Below are 26,075 nucleotides of genomic sequence, written 5' to 3' on the forward strand. Positions count from 1 at the left end.
TGATTACACTCCGGGGACGTACAGGTAATGAGAATGCAATTTGAAACCAATGATTACAATTCAGTGAAGCCATGCAGAAAAAAATACACCGTTTTAATAAATAAATCATGTTAATTATAATCACCGTATTTTCGAATTATCCCTTTTACTTTGTCCTTTCATGGTTTAAAATTAAGAGAAAGCATAAAAACATATCTCGTTTTCTGTGAAGGTTTAAGGTATGTTGATGCTAATGTGGGCTGGCATTCGACACATATACTTAAAAAACATATATAAAATACAAAGTTTGCTTTGTAATATACACAAGTTAAAGTGTTTTAGATTGTAATGTGGTTGCCTTCACTCCAGACTTTATATGTGTTCAGCAATGTGGCCAGGAAGGCTTTCTCTTTGACTTAAATAGCGTCAGGTTAGTAATACCCTCTTCCGTGGTTCAAATCCAATCACGTGACCAGGAATATTTATGTCAGCTAGATACGACGGTCCTATGCCAATCAAACTTTAAAACTACTCATCTGATACAGACATAATAATTAGCACCCGCAAAAAGGTTTCCAATGTTTGGGAAGGACGATACCAACCAATCAATTATTCCCGACCTGGTATTTGTTTTCAGTTCATTATTATAGTCGGACCATACACTAAGTTTCACTGAAAGGGTTAATTTCATAACTGATTGACATGCACCTATCCAACGCCATCCCGTTTCATACACTTAAAATCGCTTTCTCACCATGCATATATGTAGCAATGCCCTTTGACAAATAACTTTGAGGAGTTCTAACACTACTAATTGCATGCGTTCGCATGTGGTTAGACCATTTCCTCACTTCGTTCCTGTCAAATATTTGGCCAATAGTCACAGGGTAATTGCCTTCTCAGACGAGAAATCATGGCATTCGCGCCTACAGGAACTGAAGTCCTTGAAAGACCTAACTGTTGGTTGACAGTGGCTTGCAGATATTGTGCGTTCAATCAGATTCTGGACACACTTGGCAAACATCAGAGAAGTATAGAAGAAGGTCATATCAGCTTCCGTATTGGACATAAACTGTTTGAGGTTAACAGAAATAAATAAAGAGACTATTGTTCTACTCCCCGCTCCAAACAAAATTCTTCAGCTTCTTTAAGTATGTTTCCGGGTATGCATGATTTATATTTAGCAGGTTATGAGGACGAGGGATAGGTGCAGACAAGGCTGATCATGGGGGATCCATAACACAGATCTCCATTCTCCTTATGGTCCCTGCGACACACAGGGATCTTAGACCTATCACGGGCGAATGTCTAGGTCATATGTTGGGATTATGTGCTGGAGCCGCTTTTTAGGAACCAACATTGGTCGTAAGAGGTGACCAATAAAAAGGACGAGATATCATGATAAAAGTCCTCTTTGGCCCAAGATATAATATTTGAAAAAATTGCAAATGTTTTAGAAAACCTTATCAAATTTAGCAATCTAACGATTTTGTTCTGTTCAACATTTGCATGTTTTGGAAACATAGCAAATGCAGGAGTAACAAGTTATATCGACCTTCGTTAGTTCGGGTATCATGTACTTGGTATTAATGGCTGGAATAAAGTATATGAAAGCTAAATCATTTGAAACAAAACCTCTTAATAAAATGTGACAATCTCGGACTAATGGCTTATTTGGAAGCTGGTATTTCTGTGAACACCTTCATTAATGACATTTGTCACAGTACTGATCCATCTGTTCATTAACAATTGATGAAGAGAATAAGACAGTACCGGTACATTATAATCAACGCAGATGACATACGTTTACATTAGGAAATGACAAATAGTCGTGTAATATATACAGATTTCGTGATGGTTTGAATATGACATGGCCAATGTGAATAAACTGGAAAGGATGATGAAGTCACTGGCATCTGTGTAGACATTTAGTTTGCCCGAGGTCTTCAGTGCACAGAACTGTTTGTGTGTTTCGGTCTAGGTATATGCCATGGTTTGATGTGCAATTCCTATTTCGTATTTCTGTGTTCAAGGAAATTCCTCCTAATCCCAATCCACATATCATATTTGACTTATGTCCCTGCGTAAATTGGTATGCTGATGGCTTTGTTGGGATGAATAGCACTGAAGAGTCCTGTACTTTCGTAATTAATCAAAATGTATTCTGACTTATACATATTCAAGGAAGATCAACATTTGATGCGTTATATTAGTGAAAGATACACTGAAGGAATGTCTTTTTTACACTGATGTTTAAAATTTTTTTTTTTATTTGAAACTAGATTAATTGCGTTTTGACAGGTCAGCTAAAGAGTTGACAGTGTTTCTTACAAGACCCGGGCGAAGGATTGTGCACACCCATGTTTGATGGTGGCTACAAATGAAACAAACAAGAAATAGATATTTGATGGTTTTTTGTTGTTGTTGTTGTTTAACGCCGCACGCAGCAAAATTCCAGCTATATGACGGCGGTCTGTAAATAATCGAGTCTGGACCAGACAATCCAGTCATTGACAACATAAGCATTGATCCACGCAATTTGGATACGATGACATGCATCAACAAAGTCAGCGTGCCTGACCACCCGATCCCGTTAGTCGCCTCTTACGCCAGCAGAGTCGCCTGTTACGTATGCAAAATGCTATATACTGGCTATGATAATTAAATTGCAATGGAAATATAGGTTATCACGCGAGTGTGTTTGGGGATGGTAAATATCCTGCATTAGGAATATACATTGTATTTAGCGAGCCTTGGCGAGCTAAATACATAGTGTTTATTCCTAATACAGGATATTTACCATCCCCAAACACCCAAGCGTGATAATCTCTTTATCATATAATGTCATTCTTTAATTCTGTGCTTCAGAATCGCTTTCCCTCTCTCACAAACATTACCGAAACATTGCGAGTTTTCCTGGAATGCGGGCATTAATATTTATTACGTCACAGGGTAAGTGATGTGTCAGTCGGACAGTGACAGTAGCCAATATAATTCCAACTGAATTCTGTGTCTTATACAGTGGCGAAGCAACATATACACAAAACACCAATTGTTTTTATTTGCATTTCGCGGAAATCCATCGGTCTGTCCTTTGTCAAAGGGAAGCTACTCTAACCCTAGTCCATGAGACGTCACGGCCACGGTCAGACGTTGTTGACAGTCGGTCTGTCATAATGTTAAGAAGTGTAGTCAGATGTACACACAGCCACAAAACGAAACAAGGTAACAATTCAAACATATTTCGGCCAAATCCAACCATTTTAATTTGTGGAGAAGGTTTCAAGCCGCAGAGGTCTACCAGCACAGATATGGCTACTGATCCCGCTTGGCTAGGCCTCGTGCCCTCGCCAAATTGTTTCGAAATTTATATCTCCAAAGTAGCCAAAACTATAAAATGCCTTAGCTACGTCACAGTTAGACACTGATTTTCAGTATATTAGACTGTTCTTTTGATAATGATGGCAATTATCTCTGTAGTTTATCCAGATTCCCGATGGTTAATTCTGACTCGATCGCCGAATGACAAGGGCGACGCCAGGTTTGTTTATAAACAGTGAAAGTAGTCCCTACTTGACCTTTGATATTTGCATCTCTATCCGCATATGACCCCAACGGATATCGTTTTTATCCGTTGGCTTTATCCTGCCGAGAAACCTACCAATTATATGATAAATAATAATATCCAGGTGCATCAGATAGATAAGTCAACGAGCTATACAATGGTGATGTATTTCACTCGGATATCAAGATGTCTTTTGGACCCGAAGTGTGACGTATTTCCGTGACTGTTTTCAGCCTAGTAAAGTTTTCATATTAATTGCATTTTATGCAACCTATTTTCAGGTGTACTTTCTTTTGCCCGGCAGTTTACTGTGCTGCAGCGACATGTTTCCGCCTGACCTTGTTAATATATATATGAAAAAGCAGTCTGAGGATGTGTACATTTTGCGTTTGCAATTAATCAGAGTTACATGAAGCCAGTTAGGTATGAAGGAAGTCATATATTGGACATGTATTAAGATGTATGCATTAAAGGGAGACTGATCATAAAATTCAATTTGCAATTCCTGTTGATGGCTACAGTTAAACACGCAATGACAGATTTTGTCGTCTGGAAGCCAGTGTTTATGTAAGTGTTTATTGATATGGATATGTAACATTGTCTAAATAACGATGACAGCATCAGCCACAAATCAGTCTAACAAATCGTTATTTTGTAAACCAAGACGGCGATCACCACACGCGTAACGCGTAATTGAACCATATATACATGCGGCGGGCGACTTAATCTCAGACAAGTCCGGTGAAGGCTTGTCATAATGACAAAATTAAATCTACCATTACGCGATAGCCATGTCCCACCGGACAAGTGAACGATTAAATCTCATCTGTGGAAAATTAAAGTAATTGTAGCCATGATGAGATATCTGCATGTAGAACGCCACCAATAGCATCAGCGTCTTGATAAAGGCTCGTCCCCTGAGACATCGAACCTAAAGTCTTTCTGCAAGAATTCAATCGGAGTTAGCAGGGTGAATTGGGCGGAACGGTAGTACTACTTAACAAGTGCTAAATTTTGTCCATAGCTTATCTGGATTGATTCCACGAAACATGGCCCCGCCAGTTACTGCTAGTGTTTAACAAAGGGTAACAGCATGGCAATTGCTCTGGGCCATGCGGCGAATCCCCGTGGCGTTTTCCACTTATGAGGATGATTTGGATTAGTGGTTTGATGAAAGGAAATTAAAGCCAAGTCATAAGGCAACGAAGTGTTACTTCAGACTAGATCCAGTTGGTCACGTTTCCTGGAGACAATAATCCATGTTTGATTGTTTTGTCGTTATATGATATGCAATATTTAAGATGTCCAGGTAAAAGTCGAAAACGTTTTCTCCAATTTGTAAAACAAATAACAACACTTGATCACCACAAACGTTTTGAAAAAGAGCTCTATTTTCTATCCATGCAGGAATAGAATTTACTTGTAATGTCCAAACGTCCAAATGATCCTGGCAGTTAGTGGCACAACAAGGAGCGCTTTTCCACTTGGCCTCCTTTGCTACGGTACTTATGCTGAGAACCGACGCAAACTTTCAAAGTGTACGTAAACCAAATACTGTTCGTTGGACTTACGCAACTACATTTCAAGAAGTATTACGGTTGATAAACTTCAAGAACATAATCAAGAACACTTTAACACTATTTGATCATGTTGATACGAACTGAACCTTTCCTGAAAGACACATTCTACGAATCCTTTCATAAACACATTCGATATTGACTTTTTAATGAAACCAAGGGACGTAGATCCTCGGGATTTCAGAGTTTCACCTCAAGACGGACTAAGCAGTTAAATCACTTCAGCTGGCCGAGCTGTAGTCAGAGGTAATACAAGTCAGCATAGAGCTCCCACTCAATTGAACGTGGATAAGCTGACGGAGTAATTGTAAGATTAAAGTGATAGCCTGGTGTCGTTTAGCAGATGGAGAAACCGTCAGCGTTGACACGGATTGGCAATCATTTGGTCTCCCTGGTATCATAAGACATCGTTATTTAGAGACCAGGGGACGATGGAACGACTCCGGCTTATTTGCCTTCATTACAAGAGCACGGGCTTTTCTCTAAGCGGTGCCATACATTCCCGTATCCTCAAATCTTCAGTTGATGGATATCTTTCATTGAGATGACATGACGTAAATGCGTGAACTCGCCAACACTCAACACAGTTGTGTAAATCTCGATTCGTCGAGGTTTGGTGTTTTGTTTTTGTTTCATATTTATGTCACCACCAGAACAGTCCAACATGGCAGTTGGCATAATGTGTTTGAGACAACATTCTTGAACTCTGTAAATTGAGTTAAACGTCAGAACCCTAGGGGCATCCGCACATCCCTTCCGTTCATCTTCAGTCACAAAGAAGCTAATAAATTTGACGATAATTTCCAAACAATTTCACCAATCAAACTAAAGCGATATTGATTAGACACCAGGTGTTCCCGACATTCCGGCATGTGATGGGTGTGTTTTTTAGAGTTGAAATTAGTTTTTGATTGCAAGCAATGTACCAGGGGATAAAAATCAATATTTCACTGTTTGTTTGCAAATGTTACTGTTGTCAGTTTGCCAGTGCCCCTTTAATGTTGACATAAACGTGGATAGTGCGTTTCTGTGTTGCGGGTCTTGCAATATAACTCACTTAATTATCATCGTCAGTATTGGCATTTTCGAAAACATCCCAATCAAGATTTCGTTTTAAATCAGAACTGACCTTTTCAACCAATTATGAAAATCGCTGTAGTTGTATCCCATCTAATTCGTCCATATAATAAGCATGGGTCACGGTACATGGTCTGCCCGCCAAGGCTTTTATGATAGAAAGCCACTGGAAACAATGTTTAGTTTGGACCAAATGTGATTCACGTCTCTGTGTAGCCCCAATTCCCATCGGGTGTACATTATCACGCTGGTGGTAATTTAGGGCTCCGTCCCATGTGACAAATTGCAAACTGTTACACATAGAAACCGCGACAAAGCTAACGTGAAATATTTACTCCATATCTGATGTGACTTAGATCAATAAAAATATGATGTTCCATCGGGGTCATCGCGTCTGAATTCAGAATACAAGCTACATGGCGTAGTGAATCAATGCCACCATCGTACTCTGCGGGCAACTGCATGTTCCGACATTAAGTTCTTGCTGACATACCCGTAAAATCACGACCCCGTTTCCTGTAGAGTGTAGAAGATACGGAGGATCTGTAACGGATCTGTTTGCACGTAGAAGTATTGACTGAAGTACTGGTATAAGCGCATGCTTTCTAAATGAAAGGTAACCCATTAATGTCGCACTCGGATTTTAGGTTTTCAAACTTCTTTGGCAATGGAATGAAACAGCATGCAATTGTCCCAGTCGGCTACTGGATTAATGACATGCAATTGGATTCAGGAACACGACTTAAGTGTTTGACGTTGGAGGATTATCTGGGCTTTTGCCATATATTCGCATGGTCACGTTCATACTGTTTGCAATCTTGATGACACCGGAAAGACATTTGTAAATTCTTAAAGGGAAGTGCCATTTTAATCAATCCTGCTTAGAAAGTGAGTAGCTATTTAATATATCATTTTGATGAACGCATTTTAAATAATCATCCCACGATAGGTGAATCTATATCACGGGTCATGTAATAAAATGCATTTATGATATTGATCTAAATTTACGCGATGTTTAAAAAATGTTATTGATGGTAAAGGCCAATTATTAGTAAGTGTTGAATAAACGAACTGCACTTTATTTCGCTTATCAATACATTTGCCATCTGATACCGAAAGGAAAACACCGTCATTATTGGCAAATATTGAAATGTTGACATTTCAGATTTTGTTGAGTTCTGGAATAATATTAATTTAGCGATAGCAAATTGACGATGAAGCACGGGGTCGTGCATTAAACAAAATAAAGCGTTCGATAAACGTGTGTACTACATCGGTGTCAATATTGATATAACTATGTGTATTTGCATTGCCAGTAATGCATGACCAAGGCATTTATTACAAAGGCATTAAGCCAGGGTTCAATAGATTGAAAAGGGATCATTAGCAACACTCATAGAAAACATTCATGTATATAAAATGACATATAGTGGGATCAATTAAAAGATATATTTAACAGCAAGTTCATAAGTGAACAAAATATGTTTTGAAGAACGTGAACGTGTACCCTTTCAGCTACTCCTTTAAATATATACGAGTGCATCTGCTTGTAGTTCATGTGTCTAACGCCATGTATTGCTTAATCACACATGATAATAAGTTCATCAAGTGACTAATTTAGCCCAAACCATGTACATTTATGTTTTTGCTGACAACATGGCAATGTTTTGAGTTTCATGTAGCCATTTGGATTTATAGAAAAAACATTTATCTCTTAAACATAGGTCTTTGATATAGACATCGTAATTTCAAGGACGTTAATCTCGTATTCGTAAAATCAGTAGGTTGCAGTTTACAGTTGATGGGATAATTAACGTTTTATTTTGGAGATGTGGTTAATATACCGTTAGTCGTGTGAGATAAACGAAAATGAATAGTAGCGATGGGCAAAAGGGTCATGATATTGCCTCTAGATTTCCTAGAGGTATGTGACAGAAATGGTGGTTCCGCACGGAACACGTTTATTCTTAAGCGTCGTTTTTAATAATCAGCATGTCTCTTATCATTGATTTCTTTGGATATCATGTCAGAATGATGACTGTAGTGACTCGCTCTGATCATGAACTGATATGTACATGCATACTGCCAAAAGACAATGGTAGAATTGGCTTCAATCGCTTTGGGTCTGTGATATCTCTCAAGGTGATTGTATTGGATTTTCTAACGGGAAATCGATTCTCAACATTTGTAGTGCCAATTTGGCAGACAGATTGTTTTAACAACTTGAGACTTGTAAATTCGACTTGCTCTCCCTTGAACATGCGTGGAAAAGACGCAAAACTGTAAAGTTGATCAGACATGAAGTTGATCCTGATTCTTCCACCGAGAGCCTTTACAAAAAATGTACAGTGCCTCTAATTGATGTTTTCACTGAGATCTCAATGTCATTATTTTCAATGAAAGTCGACATGTTGATAACAATCGAACTTTGATGTACAAAACGTGTGAGTATTCATTACACTCGCTATCTCAATACCACCTCCACGTGCTTACTCTCACAAACGTTTTCGAGTGTTCATTGTGATGGTGTTTATTGTGGTAGTGTTTGTTGGGATTGTGTTCATTGTAATTGCGATCATTTTGATAGTGTCCATCGTGATGGTGTTCATTGTGATGGTGCCCGTCGTACCCAAAGGTATATTTTGTGTACTAACAACGATGCTTTTTTAAATTTCAGAACTATTTGGCTTTCCCAAGGATGGGCCGTTCAGTGAGTATAAGCTTCAAAATCAGCATGACTTAATACAGTTAAGAGGAGAATCTTTAAAAGCACGATGACGAAGGGGTGTTGATCAAATTGTATTTCAGTGAGTGAGTGAGTGAGTGAGTGAGTATGGTTTTACGCCGCTTTTAGCAATATTCCAGCAATATCACGGCGGGGGACACCAGTGGTCTTCACACATTGTACCCATGTCGGGAACCCAGGTAGTCGGTGTGACGAGCGAACGCTTTAACCACTAGGCTACCCGACCGCTCCCTGTAAAACGAAATCTAAGGGACCATTAAGACCAGCTCGGTTTATCCGAAGTTTCGTTTCTCACATTAACATGATGTTCGTAATAGCCAACCATCCTATACAGCCGACTTCATCACACTCGGAGTGGACATTATACTTGATAGTATTTGATAAGGTCAGTATTTATAATGACAAAATATTTCGGGTATATTAAATCTTCACATTATGTTAACCTAAATTGACAAACCCCTTTCTTTAATAATAAGAAATCCATACATGACAACTATATGTATGTATTAATGCCAGACTAATATTCATCATAATGATATGCATAGTGCCTTAGTATAATTGAACCTCTCCTATAATTGAACAAATACCACCGGCCACCCCCTGTTGTTGGTTTCAGGTAACACAGATATTTTCTATATGAATGAAATTTGAAACATCCTTTACTTGAATCATGTATTCATCAACAAACCTCGCAGCACTTGGGTGAGTGAGTTGGGTTTAACGCCGCCTTGAACAGTATTCCAGTTACAAGTATATTGCTGCGTCTCAGCTTAATGTGAGAGTAACGTTTGCAGTAATTCTGGTCGTAAACCTTCACAATGTAATACCGATTCGTTTCTGACGGAATTTAAACAGGATTAAATGTCGAACCCCAATCAGTGGACCCTGGTTACAAAGGGTCACAACTGCGAATGGCGACGCCTTTGACAACTTGGTCATGCGTGCTCGCAGCCGGGATACGAAGAAAAATCTTTTCCTGTGATCTAGTTACAGTACATGCACACCTTACATGATGCGTTTTACAATAATGTTTAAGGAGTTAATAAATTCGAGATAAATTACCATCTCTTTCCACTGCATTTTCTTTTAAGGGTAACATATCTGATTAGGGTGAATGACGCATCCCTTAATACGTCTCCTGTTTGGTTTTATTGCAGCAAAAGGAAGGATTAGTTACCCCAAGAAACATTCAGGGTGGTGTTTTTAACGGTAATTTTTTCGCCTTCCCTAGAGGAAGAAGGCAAGAATTATCTCCCCCAAGGGAAACAGGGGTATGAATCGTAGCTTTCCAGGGCACGATTTGAGCATTTTGACACAAACCACATCCCACGAGAAACTATATGCTGATGAGCATCCTCCGTACCCTTCCTGCATCTGTGTCTGGGTATTTCCACCCGGTTTACTTCATCCGTCTTCTTCCTCCCCGGACACGTCACAAGCGTAGATTTAGTTCAAAATATTTACACGTATAAAATCATAGATGTTTCACTCGGACTTCAGTCCCTTCACACCTTAATCTTGGAGCCGATGATTGGTGTAAGAATGGCTTCAGAACTACACCCAGTTGTATGCTCATGCTAGATGTAGCATTCAGTTTTCACAGAGCATGGATGTTCGACATGTTGAGTCACTCTGCATTGAACTTTGCAGTTAATTCACAAAGCCGCGGAGAATGGATGACACGGCACGCCAATTCACGCAGTCTCTTTTGTTGTTTATATACCACATACCATTTACATACCACATACCATTTACATATCACATACCACATACCATTTACATACCACATACCATTTACATATCACATACCACATACCATTTACATATCACATACCACATACCTTTTACATATCACATACCACATACCATTTACATACCACATACCATTTACATATCACAGAATATGACGAACAACATTGACATACATAATCAGTTCGTTTCAGTTTCATCGAAATACATTACACACCCAGTTGGATGAGAACTGGTTTTTCACAACTGATTATTCGTCATAAGCGCCGATTCGTTTTACCCAGAACTGATAATATTTGTACTAGTAAGACTAAGCCATTGATTGTCTGAAGTTTAATTAAAAACTTTAGTACAATATCAAAATGTCGAAAAGACACAATGAAGACAAACGTTTGAAAACCGACATGCTCACATATGTACAGAGGAAAACGACACAAGTCAACATCACACTATCGTTATAGTCACCATCAGTGACTATTAGTCGTAATAAAGGAACTAATCCACACCACATAGACCACATTATAAACCGTCTCCTAAAATCCCTTACGGTATACTGAAAGCTCCCGATATGGTAAACAGCAGCACCTGCCAATTTTGTTGCCCTAGCTAACGCTACATCCAAGGTCCTTGCAGCGTTCGGGTTCCGTTATAATCACAAGGATCACAAAGCCTATCAGTTCTCATTACAACTAGCTTGAGGTCCCTGTTGTGAAATTAAGCTTAATCTCACGAAGGCCACGTTCCGGTACAGTCAAGACGCTTTGGGTTGTGCAATGTAGGATTCCAAGACTCCAGATAGAACGAGGGCAGCGCAAATGCTGTAGTTAAATATACAGAGTGATTAGATGTGATGTGTCTGTAACTGGTACACATGGGGTTGGAGAGTAGAATAATAATTGTCCGTGTAAATATAAAGAAACACGCAGACAAAAACATGATGGGAAACATGGGTGGTTCTTTTGGCAAGGAGGATAAGAAGATGACTGAACAATTACATTTCAAAGATACATTAGCAAAACGTTCAGAATAATACATATCTTTGTTGATTCAACTGGTCAAAGATTTAGTTTCAGTACTTTCATTTCTACAAATACATGTACATGTCATGCTTTTGTGTGAATAGAAGCAATATTCAAGTAAGTAACACACATTACAACGAAACCTTGCCAATCCGTATGCTACGGCTCAAAGCTGTCCTGACTAATTTCTCCTCACCACGGTTATATAACTGTAATATGTGAAGACGTATGTCTCAGAAACCCAGGAGAGAGGTACCAGGGAAGGGACGAACAGTGCTAACTTGGTACACACTAACGTCATTCCAATACAGAACATTGTGTGACACATTTTGTCGTGAGAGACATTGGAGCCCGATTGTGCCAGAGCCTACCAGTTACCTCCCCATACATACACCAAAGCTGACCCCCCGGATTAGTGAAGATAGCCTGGTTGTTATCCTGTCCCCCACGTGCAACTCCTACACATATAGGATCAATGCAATGTAAGCCATCGTTAATGTGTTAATTAAGGGTCAGCGTATTATTGTGCAAATGCAGGTTAATAGGTTGCATTGATAATATCCCGTAACAACGGGCCTGAACAATAGCATATTTTCAACACAAGCACGTTTGTATTGTTGGTGGAATCCATTTACTGTGCAATGGACTCTTATATGGACTGTCCTGATATATTGTATAGAAACCCATTATCACGAATAGGTGTGTTCTGGTTTAATCATAAAAGTTGCACACATGTCAATGCAGCGTTAAGCGGAAACTTTTTAACATGAATGATTTAGAGGCATAGGATTTAATGACAGTCATTTTATCATCTAACAGTGGTTTAATAGTTCATTCTAGAAACTTTTGTTTATGTTCACGAGCAGCGGTTTACCCAAACAGGCGTTGGTCTCATTTAAAATTGTACAACATTGATCATACAACTCGAAGCAGAATAGAGTATATTTGCATCACACTGAGACTATCTACCATCAAATCAGAAGTCATTGTCAACATACACATCGTTTCTGAAAGCATTTGCACATGCTACACGTAAGTTTCATGATAATTTTGTGCGTGGATTACTGAGTGTGATAACCGCCGCTTCGTACAATATTAGAGATATATCAATACGCTTCAGCTTAACGTGGCCCAAAAGACCGAAGTGATGAAGGTCTTAGACGTTTACCACTAGAATCGCAGACGAAAGGTCATGATCAAGGAATGTGGATTTCCCACCCAAAATCCGCAAATCAAATGATACAAATATGGGGGTATTTTCATTTTTATGTTCACAACGCCAGCAAAATAATTTGGTATGTCCCAAACCCGATTGCACTTTGCATTCACAATCAGTTCTTCCTGCCTGCTTCCAGAATGCCTACAATGATACTAGAATTTCACCAATAGATAATGCACAATCTATTCACATGTAGAGTAGTATCACATCACGTTATGCACCAAGAAATGTACATATATATTTGTAACGTTAAGAATGCATATATAACAACTAGTTCATGCTGAATATTTTCCTAGTGCCTCGTTTGGTAAATATATATCTTTTATTTTATATGTTGCAATGGTGTGTCACGTTTTCAGAAAAGTGATATGTTCTCTGTGTCCAAACATGTCCTATTCCGCAATTTCGATTTCAGCTTCTTCAGTTTCGCAGTAAAGATGGACTTCCGTTTCCCATGCCCCGGAAACGATTACAATCGGATGGTCGATCGGTATGACGTCAATGGGTGCATGTGCAACGATAAAGCATTTTCAATTTTTTCACAATGATATTGTCAATTACTATTTTCTTTCACAGGTGCATGTCTGTGCGAGCAGATGATACCATCAACATAGAATAAAGAAGGACATCAACAGATACGCATAGGATGTCTGTTGTTTCATTACAGAGTACATGTATCTGTTCCATGTCCCTCTTTTACTGTATGATGTTAACATCACCCATTTAGTGTTTTCATTTCAGCTAACCAATTAAGATCATTATGTTAAACATTCTTTCACTAAATAAACATTACTGAGTCCTAATGAAACTAATAATGTAAAATGGCAAGATGTTGTTGATGACATCACGATTTGGAAATAAATAATATTCTGGTAATAACTAAACCTAACTTACGTATAGTAAGTCAAGTCCTGAAAAAAACACCTGCAAATAGAAATGCACGATTTTTTATACGTTAGAGAAACATCACCTGTTAAATATCATTACCATCCTTTACTCAGATCGTTGCAGCACTAATAGACTCTTTATCATTTAAACCATCACAAGATCCCAATTTCTTGACAACCTATTCGAGATACTAAATCCTCTTACTATTTTGAGTCTATTACAAACCAAACATGCATTAATACATGGAAAGGAGGCAGACGACTAAAAGCACGGAGGCAGGTTGATACCACAGGCATAAACGCATTACTTCGTAAAAAAATCAAATTTCCTTCGCGGTTTTGATTGAAATTGACATCATTGTGATACCAATATAATTTTTTTAATATATGGAGCTGAAGTGTCCAAATAAAAAGAGATGTCAAAGATAGTAAGATATTTCGTTGAAGGCATGAGACATAATTGTGTGCAAGAGGTGATGCCGAAAAGGCACGACATAGTCATTCGTTTTGTAAACACCAGGTGTAATCTCTGTATATTTTGGTTCATAAATGAAGGTTTTATGATTTGGATTGTCATTTTGCGTGGCAGAGCTGCGCATTTAAATACCCCTACACATGGTTAACTCAAATAAATACTATCGCATGAACAATATGGTAACATCACAGGTTACATGATGGTGTATATATTATATGCCCAAAACTGTTTGACGTGATGAAATGCAAATTCATCATTAATTTTCTTCGATGTTCTGTGAAAAGAAAGTATTCGTTTGTGTCTTACAAGTTTCATTTCCATTGGGAGATGACAATAGAGCACCGTCCTTTCCCAGAAACCCTTTGATACATGTATGTGTATTCCGCAGCGACAAAAGGGTTTCGGCTGAAGGATAGAAGGTGTTCATGTTCCCGAAGGAAGGAAAAACATGTTTTGTTTCTGTATAATCACAAAATGTCCGTGTGGGAACTGTCATTGTCATGTGTGTCGGAAATATATGTCAGTGTTATGTGTGTGTTCGCACAGTAAACCCAGATCTTCGGGTGGAAATAGCAAATTAAGCCATATACATATTTACTAGAAGAAGTGTTTAGGACATGTAGTGTTAAGTATTGTGTCCATAGTGTTTTGAAACAAAGGTTCCATTGAACTATATAAAGAAGTCTTCTTTCTTAGATGATAGACACAGAGTTTATGCCATACAGACGTAACGTCATTGTTTGTAGACTTTCAATAATCTTGTACATCAAATATCGACTGTATGTGGGTAAGGACTAATTGGATGGTATCCCTTTAACTGTTGTTTCTGAAAACAATTACCAAGTTCAACAAATGCTCCTTGATGATGGAGATAACAAAGAGTGTCATGATAATTGTACGTATGCATGCAGAGAACCCCATACCTTGAGAAAGCGGGGATTCGGGCTAGAACTGACCCCAGCTACTGACGATGGTCGTGAGAACCGATTGAATTGATCGGGTGGTCAGGCTCAGTGACTTGGTTGGTTCATCCTGCACCGAAAACGTGCATCGTTGTTCACAATATCGATCACTGGATTGTCTGGGCTAGACTCGATTATTCACAGGCCGCCGTCATGTGTAGTTGGAATATGTCTGAGTGCGGCGTTAAACAACAAACACTTTGGGATGGGTCCTGAATTCCACATATACGTACTTGTAGGTATTGTCTCTGTATACCTGTAATTGTGTATGTCCGTTTCCGTAAATATGTGTGTCTGTGTATACATGTGTGTCTACTTTATGTGTACAGTTACCTATACATGCAAAGAATGAGCTGACAAAAAGTACTCTCCAGACCAGTATTTTTAATAAAGTCCAAATGATAAATGTGGTCTTCTTGTTGGTAATGTATTGACAAATCTGAAGTGACCGTACCACTCTCATGTCAATATATATGCTTCTTTATGTGGTTTTGATTAAAAGTGGAAAAATTCGTTACTCCGTGTTTTCATATCTAGTTGTGAATTATGCATTAATATCATTCCTTTTTTTACAGCAAGGCAAACATGAGAAGAGGCATCCGTTCTTTTGGGGCTCCCGCTCCATTGGAAATGGATGTATCATCAAATGTTGGCCTTGACAAGGACAACCTCTTATAGTAATAACCATACCATGAACGTGTGCCGTCTGTGTACTAACGAAGTGTCACTGATTCTTCCTCAGGGTTATTTAGCATTCCCTAGAATGGGACGGGCGGGCCAACAGACCGCCGGAAGTGACGAATGTTGCACGATGGGACTAAAAAACGAGTGGGTCGTTGGCGACGACGGGAAGGCGGAAGTGAGGAATATATGTCAAGCCGGAAAGGTCTGCTGCTCTGGATTGAAAGAAACAGTTGACAGGAAATTTGACGACGGAGTTTTTTATTCTATGTGTTTGCCAGAGTGTTACAAACCCCAGGTAATGTGCTAAGGTCGTTTTTAAATTAATATTTCAATTTCAAACACATTGTTTGTTTGTTTGTTTGTTTGTTTGTTTGTTTATGGAATAACGCCGTACTTAGCAATATTCGAGCTACATGACGGCGGACTGTATATAATCGGGTCTGGAGGAGACAATCCAGTGATTGATACTATGTGCATCGATCAACACTGTTGAGATACGAGTTTTACCACCCTATCCCGTTAGTCGCCTTTTACGACAAGCCATGTCGCCTCTGACTTGGAGCATGAGTTGCCTGAAGACTTATTCTAACACGGATCTTCACGGGGCTCTTACACATTGTCCTACACAATATGAACAATGCTCAGTTAATGACACTGGCTGTTTCGCATGGTGAAGGCAATCATTAGCATATTCACCTTTGCGTATCTGTATCATGAACAAACCGAGCTATTTTCAGTCTTAAGAGTGAGTGAGTGAGCGAGTTGAACAGAATTCGTGTTCTATCACGGTGTGCCATCTTGAAAGCCCGAAGTGATGCAGGTTTACCACTATAGTGAAACCCACGAGCACGGGTATAGTGCTGACAAACCTAGAAACATAAACAGAGCGAACCGGGATTTGAACCCTTGATCTTAGGATCACGTGCTTAAAGGTCACGTGGAGACACAAGTCATCGTAGCAAGAAGACAGAAACAGACAGAAACATCTGCCTTCAAATAGTTTAGATTTTATGTAAGAAGATTTAAATGTAATTTGTAAGAATTGTTTCACGTTGAATGGATGTGTAATTAATAGTCACTGCCAGTAACCTCTTACATATAGTTGTAGTTTTATAGTATAGTGTATTTGTTGTTGTACTTAACAGTATTCCATCTATCACGACAGCCAATAGTTAATAGAGTCGTGTCTGGACAAGAGCAACGGTCCACACCACGATGGCACACACTCAACCTAGTCACCTAGTCACACGATCCACTTAGTCGCCTATCACAACCAGGGAGATGTAGTTGTAAAGGTTCTAGGTGCATCCTATACGTTAATCGTTATGTACTGTATGGGAATCAATAGAAAAGATTTCATCGATCGAAGGCTACCACGATGTTTTACGTAGATCATACACGTACGATTCAAGATTAAGTTTATATTCTTCCTATTTCAGTTAAAAAATAATATTTCAAAGAGCAATAATCACTAAGTCATTTGTGATTATCTAAACACGGTTCATAATATGTGCTGTCACATTCGAATTGTTTAAGTGTAAGCTTGTATCGTACCACTTTCTGCTCAATGATGCCTGAGTACCATATATACTCCTCGATGTCCTGAATAATTCATAAATACATTATGGGAAATGCATCCTCTGCATTCGTGCCATGGCTTTATTCATTGCCACGCTATGAGTGGTGCTCTTTGCACTTTTTTCTATGGCATATCTCATTTGAGATTTAATCTATTAGACACGGTGTCGCGATTACCGCCTTTATATTTGCATTTTCACTTACCCCGGGCAACAGAATTCAAAATCCCATTTAATTGAGTTCCTTCTTTTCCGTTTCGCAATTGACGTTGACAGGGTCAGTTTCCAATCATACCTCCGTGATCTGCATCTGAAATGACTATGGTGCAACACGAGCTGTCAAAGATGATTCCACTAGCATCAAACTCTCAATCTTCCCCGTCATATATTCACTGCGTCTATATATCTTCGCAAACAGAATCTTTTCTAGAAAAGATGTCCGCTGATCAGTACTAAGATGATGTAACTATTTCTGAGATAGGTATGCTCAAATTTTATGTAATTTAATCTTACTGTGATATTAAAACAAGGAAGTTAGCTTACACTGAAATGCGCTAGTCACACTTGGAAATCATCGAGCCAAAGTGATATTTATTCCATATCATATAGAGAAACGTTGGGATCTTATAATTGACTTTTCATTTTCGATAGATTGACACAGAATATGTAGTAAAGCACAACCGATTCAGGACACTTTTGTAGTTAGCACAAACAATAACAAAAGAAGTATTCCGTAAGTTCCTTTTGATCTGGAACATCCTAATAATCGATATATCGAGACGACGTGAGTGTATGGCCTCGATAACATCCCGAGTGACACCAAGATCCAACATCAAAACTCCGCTTGTCTCGAATGACTCAATATAGTTTCGATGGAAAACGAAAGTTTACTTTTGTGCCTAGAGAACATGCCGTGATTATTTATGAATACAATCCTAGAGTATGGTCAAAGGAATATGAATGATCCTTTCCCTATTATCATTTAAGGTCTCGATCAACATATGTAATTTTTTATCACTTCTAATCACATTCCTTTCTTGGTTGCGCTCTCTATAGTTAATCATTTGAACTAACTCACACTTTTCTTTTCAGACAGTGAATAAAAGTGTTCTGGGAAAACTGAAACGCTTATTACAGCAATGACAAGTGAAATTGTGAGAACATTTCCGAAAAAAATACTTTCATGTGATATTTCTGTTTTCAAAGACATGTGCCCTCAGTACGCCTCGTTTCCATTTCATCTCACTTCCGGTCCATAACAACATCGAGCTCTCCTCTTCAAAAAGAAATGTACAAAGGTTTGGCAGATTTCCGTGATCTTTTGTACCTCTGAAATTGCTGAATAAAAATGTATGTTAAATTATGTTGATTCTTTGCTATTTCTTTCCCATTTCTATCGTCGACTGTCTGAAGATACACTTGCAATTATTACCTTATGAACGACGCTCTGTCGTCATCTTCCAAGTAACTTCGAGAACCATGTCCCTGAATTTGTCGTAGAATGTTTTCTGGGAGTAACTGTATTATGACACGTGTTACCGGTTCGGCAGGGCTTGCCCACCAAACCTGGTATAGTCAGGCATTAGCTAAAGTTGCAGTGGTTCGTGTTTGTAGGAAGTGTAGGCCCTTTGAATGATTGCACCCACTTGTTTGAACTGTGTTCCGGATCAAAAGTTGAGCATTGTTGGTCGCGGAGAGTCCTTGGATGGGGGACCGTGTTCGGCTACTGCTGGGCTTCGGTTCTATCCCACACTTAGGTACATGTTGCACACGTGATGTCTCCTCAGGAAAGTGGCTTTGTTCATGGCAGTATATAGAACTTACCATTGAAACAAGGTAGTATATAGGACCTATCCCCGTAACACAGCAGTATATAGATCCTATTACAGTAATATGGTAGTATATAGAACCTGCCACGGGAACACGGCAGTATATATGACCTATCACGGTGACAAGACAGTAGAGAGGAGCTGTCACGGTAACACGGCAGTACATAGGACCTACCACGGTGGCACGGCAGTATATAGGACCTATCACGGCGACACGGTATTTTGACATACGGCTCAGATATTTATTGAAAAAATTAAACTTTTGCTATTATGTAGATTAGAGGACTAAACATGAAAAGATTTCAGATGAAGCTGCAAATGTGCCACTTGTGCCACTGGCAAAATCGAATACAGTTGTATCTAAAAAGAACGGTCGCTTAAACAAGAACGCTTTACACAGCAGCATGTCACACTACACAGCAACATGTTACGTCACACAGCAACATGTTACGTCACACAGCGGCATGTCACGTTACACAGGTCCAGGACACGTTACACAGATCCAGGACACGTAACACAGATCCAGGACAAGTTACACAGGTACAGGACACGTTACACAGGTACAGGACACGTTATACAGCAGCATGTCACGTCGCGAGCAGCATGTCGACTTCCACAGCCACAGCACGCGTTATACAGCAACATGATACGTTACACAGCAACATGTCATGTTATACAGGAACATGTCACGTCACACAGCAGCATGTCACACTACACAGCAACATGTCACGTTATACATACATATGTCACGTTTCACAGCAACATGTCACGTCACACAGCAGTATGTCACGTTACACAGCAACATGTCACGTTATACATACATATGTCACGTTTCACAGCAACATGTCTCGTCACAAGCAGCATATCAACATCAACATTAACAGGAAACGTCATAAAGCAACGTTACACAGCAACACGTAACCTTATACAGCAGCAAGTCACACTCAACAGCAACACGGCACGTTACAAAGCTACGCGTTACGTTACAGAGAGGGGGCACGGGTGGCCCAGTCGAATCCAGGTTCGCCCCGATTATGTTTCTAGGTTTGTCAGCACCATACCCGTGCTCGTGGGTTTCACCGAAGTGGTAAACGTCTGAGACCTGCATCACTTCGGGCTTTCCTCCCACATTAAGCTGACACGCCGCGATATAACTGGAATACTGTTATAAGCGGCGTTAAACCAAACTCACTCACTCACTCGTTACAGAGAAACACAGCTACATTGTCACGTTACACAGCCACATGTCACGTTACACAGCAACATGTCGAATTTCACAAAAGGACACGTTGCACATTATGATTTACGTTACACAGCTGCATGTCGAATTTCAAAACAGGACACCTTACACGTTTTGATTTACGTTACACCTGTCGTGTTTCACAAAAGGACACGTAACACATTATGATTTACGGTACACAGCAGCATGTCGAGTTTCACAACAGGACACCTTACACATTATTGTTACACTCCACGTTACACAGCAGCATGTCGAGTTACGCAGCAACATGTTACGCCACAGGCAACATGTCGAGTTTCACAACGAGACACATTACACATTATGATTTATGTCACACAGCTACATGTCGAGTTTCACCACGAGACACGTTATGCATTATGATGTATGTCACACAGCAACATGTCGAGTTTCACAACGAGACACATGACACATTATGATTTATGTCACACAGGTACATGTTGAGTTTCACAACAGGACAAGTTATACATCATGGTGTACGTCACACAGCTATAGGTCGAGTTTCACAACAGGACACGTTATACATTATGATTTATGTCACACAGCTACATGTCGAGATTCACAACAGGATACGTTACACATCATGATTTACGTTACACGACAACAAGTCGAGTGACCCAGCAATATGTCGAGGGGCACAGCAACATGTTACGTCACAAGCAACACGTCGAGTTACACAGCAACATGTCGAGTGACACAGCAACATGTCAGGTGACACAGCATCATGTTACGACACACGAGGAACATGTCGAGTAACATGTCGAGTTACGCAGCACCATGTCGGGATCTGCAGCAACATGTCGAGTTACGCAGCAACATGTCAGGTTACACAGCAACATGTTACGTCACACGAGGAACATGTCGAGTAACATGTCGAGTTACGCAGCAACATGTCGGGATCCGCAGCAACATGTCGAGTTACGCAGCAACGTGTCAGGTTACACAGAAACATGTCGAGTTACACTACGTGACACGTTACACACCATGTTTTACGCTGCACAGCATCATATCGAGCGACACAGCAACAAGTCGAGTTTCACAGCAACAAGTCGAGTGGCACAGCATCATGTCGAGTTATACAGCAACATCTCGATTGACAGAGCAACATGTTGAGTTACATTAAGGAAATTCCCCTATAGTTTTCTGGGTTGTCAAAAACTCCTTTCTTTTGCATTGGGGTAATTATCGAAGAAGACCAGCTCCTGGAGAATATACCCCTGACAAACGTCCTATTGAAACATTTATGAAGGAAAGGCACCATCTCAAGTTTGGAACATTTTATCATTTCAACCACAATATGGTCAGGACTCTGATTAGTATAACATGAAGAGGAAACATCCAGAATATCGTCAAACAGTATCATTGGAAAAAACTTCATAAAATATATAAATAAGCCACTCAGCCTTTGAGATAACATCTTTTCCATATGTCTGTTTTTTAATGAACGTATTTGTTTCCAAAAGTTAGAGGGAGAATGGATAGTATTACTCAGTTGTTTTAGCCTCAGTTTACACAAGTCAGAATTATATTTGCTACAGCAGGATTTTTACTTATTTCTATTTTTGCAGTAGATGTTTCTGTTAGAGTCAGTACGTCTACGTCGAAACGTTCTTAATGCTTTTCGAGCATCTCGTCTAGCAATCTTACATCGTCACTTAATAGTGCCTTGGTATGTTGTTAGTGCATAATTCTAGTTCTTCTCCTCATACAATCTGCAGAATCTAAGATAACATGTAAGAAATCATATGTAGTCCCATCTATAGGCCCCCTACAAGACACCATCATTTCCTGCAGGCTGGTCAATAAAAGGTTCACAAAGGGGTTCATTTCAAACAACTTTGTCTTTGAAATAACCAGATGCTGGCTTATCATTTTGAAGTTGTTATCCATAAAAAATTGTGTCTATCTTGTCATCCGTCAACTTCTAAGTAATGCCTATCAAACAATTTATCATTTTGGTTGTTCATGTTTAGGAATGTATGTGTCAGTTCTAACGGTAAATGATCGAACAGATAAAGTAATCATTCACACTACAGCCCTGGTGATCACAATATTATATTCCCCTTCTACGTCTACATTTACCCTGGCGTTGACAATAAATAGCTGGAATGTATAACACACGTCCAACAATATCTGCCCAAATGTGTTTATCACGCTGTCCCTCATACTTCTTGAGAGATAGGTCCACAACGTGATCTGTGTGATAACCCCCACGGGCAGCGGGTCGACACTAAGACGACACCTTTCACGTGCAAACCAAGCGTGATAATTTGACAAAATTGGGTCACGGTTCATCGCAGTGACCTCACATAATACACAGAAGGAGAAAATGCCGATCAAAGATCATTTCTTTTGAAATGATTTAGTAGGGCGAAGGATGCAAAGAGGTGTATAGCAAATGCAATAGTGCAAAGGAGCAGTCTGAAATGAACATCAGTCCCAGACACTGTCTCTATGCAACATCACTTGTCGAGTTACCCTCGGGTGGAGAAACGAGCCGCTTCTGGCTCCATACACGGGAGCAGTGTCGTATAGGCTTCCTACCTTGGCCTATATTTTGACATGACATGGCGTTGTCACATCCAGGGACGTCACTCCGAGGTTACTTATAGGATATTACCAGGGTTTTGTTTTGATAACAAGTTCATTTTGCAGTGTTGTGATTTGTAGTTTGTATGACGCCTGTTGAGGGTAAATGGTCCTATTGTGTGTAGATTTATCCCAAATTCTTCGACATCCTGACCTAGTTCATTCAGCAAAAGAAATTATCAGCTGTTTGATAATAAAATTTCAAAATTTGGTTGTTTTACTTTCATTGATTGCTTTAATCAAAACAGTGCTCTTGTGATCGAAATATAAACAAATGAATGCAGTCGTCTCGTAAAGGGCAGGGTTTACAACCAGCCAACCAGATGCTCATCTTGCCGAGACAAGAGAGTTAACTGACTTTAAAAGTCCAGTTTCCTCCATTGCCGAACTATGCTGGAATTCCTGGGCTCGATCGTAGCGCCACCAGTGGTTATTACGAGTTATGTCCCTCCTAAACCTCTCCTATGGACCAATCAGATTCCACCTCTCGTATCACTTTTGCTTCAAACAAAATGGCGGTGCCGAGTCAGGACGATCTGATCGATAATCAAAATCTATATTGTAATAAAACGGGTCTTACATCGCGAAGTGCATCAAATCACGTGAGCAACTTGATTAAAAACATAAAGAGATTTGGAAAATATCTGTTGGCAACGAGTTAGTGGTGCACATGCTTTGCAAATCTTGCAATCGACCGAAATCTGCACGATAGTTTACGAACCGGATTTCGATTTGGTTGCCCGATTTTGACTGGACTATGCAAAGACACATTAGTCCACCCAAAATGCAACTCCATAATACCAGCCTATTTCGCAAGGGTGGAAACTTGACTTTTACACAATACACAATATCTACTACAAACATATTTCAGTTAACTCTCTTGCCTCCGTAGGATGTCAGATGCTTAAAGTGGCCGAAAAGTAACATGTACACACTGTGCTAATATAAAAGAATATGTACACCGATATGTTACCCCTGGGGTAATAAAGCAAGATATACCACACATCAAAAAACTTAATTGAGCTAATTTGTCACAGGCGCCAGCTGGGAAGATTAATTAACTGTCTAATGGAAAGTGAACTTTTTTAAACCCAGCTATAGTCTTTATAAGTTAAAAGAAAGTTTAACTTTCAGAACCTTTCATTAATTGCTCTATCAAACAAGGTATTAGGGCGCACAAGTAGTATAATGATTGTTATTTATCATAACATCATCATTCTAAAACCAAACAAAACGCATTTTGTAAACCCATTTCTATGTAAAGCACAACACACAATATGTCCTGTGTAGTTTTGTAGTTTCAAAGTATTTTCGCTTTTGACAAGACATTTGTGGGCAGTTAAAACATGTATCTTTCCTAGTCATGGTGGTGGGGAACTGGTTATTGTAGTGTGTGACATGTGTTTCCGTTTAGTTGGTCCTGTCAGTGTTGCAGCTGATGTGAGGCAACTGGTATCTGAATGGTGGACTTACGAGGGTTGATTGATAAGTTCTGAGCCTCACATACAAGGAATTGCAAGCCAATCTTTTGTAGTGGACATTTTACTTAAAGCCTTGGGGTATATCCACAAACACTTGAGTCAATTGAGCAAACTGTTTCGCTGTGACAAGTGAAATAAGCAATGTTCTGTGACCTTTGGAAAATGCAATGATAAAGTGCTTGCTGAAATACAGCTTAAAACGAAAATCCTTACCTGATGATATAAGTACAGCACTTGGGAAGGATGCCTCTATCTATGCCCCATAAATGGATGGGCAGTAAGGTTTAAGCGTGACACGGAGAGACTCGAAGACGACCCCACCCGGAAAGGCCTTTGCCGTCAGTCACACCAGAAATGACGGGGAGAAAAATCATGGATGTGGCGTTGACCGACGGGCGAATAACTGAGCGTCATGTTGCTAGTTAAGTAGGCTTTTCCCAGGCGAGAGCACACTCCATTATCACACACAGGCTTTGGCAAGGAAGAAAGTGTAAGCTGACTGGGTTCCAAAGCTTCTGACATCTGATAAAAAATGCACCAGACACAACATGTTCCGTGATAATCTGGCTCTGTTTGAAGCTGATCCAGAAAGGTTCTTGTCACGATTTGTGACTATGGATGAAACCTGGATTCAACACTTCCAGCCTCTGTCCCAAACACATTCAAAATAGTGGAAGTAATCCAACCTTTTCTAATCGAACAAACTAACTGATATTGCGTGTGACAGAGGCGCACTAAATTATTAATAATCAAAGGCCATGTCATTACCTTTTTTAATGTACATGTAACTATTTGATGTTAAGATATTAAGATTGAATGTTTTCTAATTCATGCTTGGTCTGCAGAACATGTATCACAATCAACAGTGTCAGACGTTGCGCGAAACCGAGCAAGAGAAAGCATTCGAACCGGTTATCTGACGCCAATGCTCTCAAACGTACAAAAGCATTGGTTTGATGAAGACTCAATATCTGATTTTCAATGTTATTAAAAAGCGTACTCTCATACATGTTACAAAATATTCATGATATAACCAGGGTTTACATAGACAGGTTTCAGATTTTGTGTTTTGCGTGAGTGAATATTATGACACACACGCGTGATATGGCACTGTGTTTCCAGTAGAAGATAAACAGTGTGTGTTTTCGGATTTGCAGTGTTACTGTGTTTTCGATTACCGGAAAATTTATTTGTTAAGATTTCAGAGATTTCAGCGCATCGAACATTCTGTAACACTTAAATATCTGAAAACACATTATTTATTTAATATTTATTTACACAAAATTATTAATATTCACTTTCCGAATGACACTTGTCAGGAATATTATTCACATGCAGTGAAAATCCCGGCGAATCCTATTTTTACATATATTCTAAAACATTTTTTTCATTTTCTCTATCT

The 26,075-nt window shown here is 39.4% G+C and overlaps 1 protein-coding gene across 3 annotated transcripts in view; it reads left to right on the forward strand.

Annotated features, from left to right (window-relative positions):
* Positions 1-18,880, forward strand: part of LOC139470824 (small cardioactive peptides-like) — a 32,504-nt gene extending 13,624 nt beyond the window's left edge. Inside the window, exons 2-5 of one of the 3 annotated variants that reach the window (XM_071253124.1) lie at positions 8,876-8,908; positions 13,347-13,421; positions 15,998-16,234; positions 18,609-18,880. In XM_071253124.1, the coding sequence (XP_071109225.1) occupies positions 8,876-8,908; positions 13,347-13,421; positions 15,998-16,234; positions 18,609-18,659 (396 nt within the window). In that variant the 3' untranslated portion in view covers positions 18,660-18,880. The remainder of the gene's footprint in view (positions 1-8,875; positions 8,909-13,346; positions 13,422-15,997; positions 16,235-18,608) is intronic. The other 2 variants (XM_071253125.1, XM_071253126.1) reach the window with 2 other exon arrangements.
* The last annotated feature ends 7,195 nt before the right edge of the window (positions 18,881-26,075 follow it).

The sequence above is a fragment of the Haliotis cracherodii genome, unplaced genomic scaffold, assembly GCF_022045235.1.
Source record: "Haliotis cracherodii isolate W230 unplaced genomic scaffold, xgHalCrac1.p SCAF_21, whole genome shotgun sequence".
NCBI lineage: Eukaryota > Metazoa > Mollusca > Gastropoda > Lepetellida > Haliotidae > Haliotis > Haliotis cracherodii.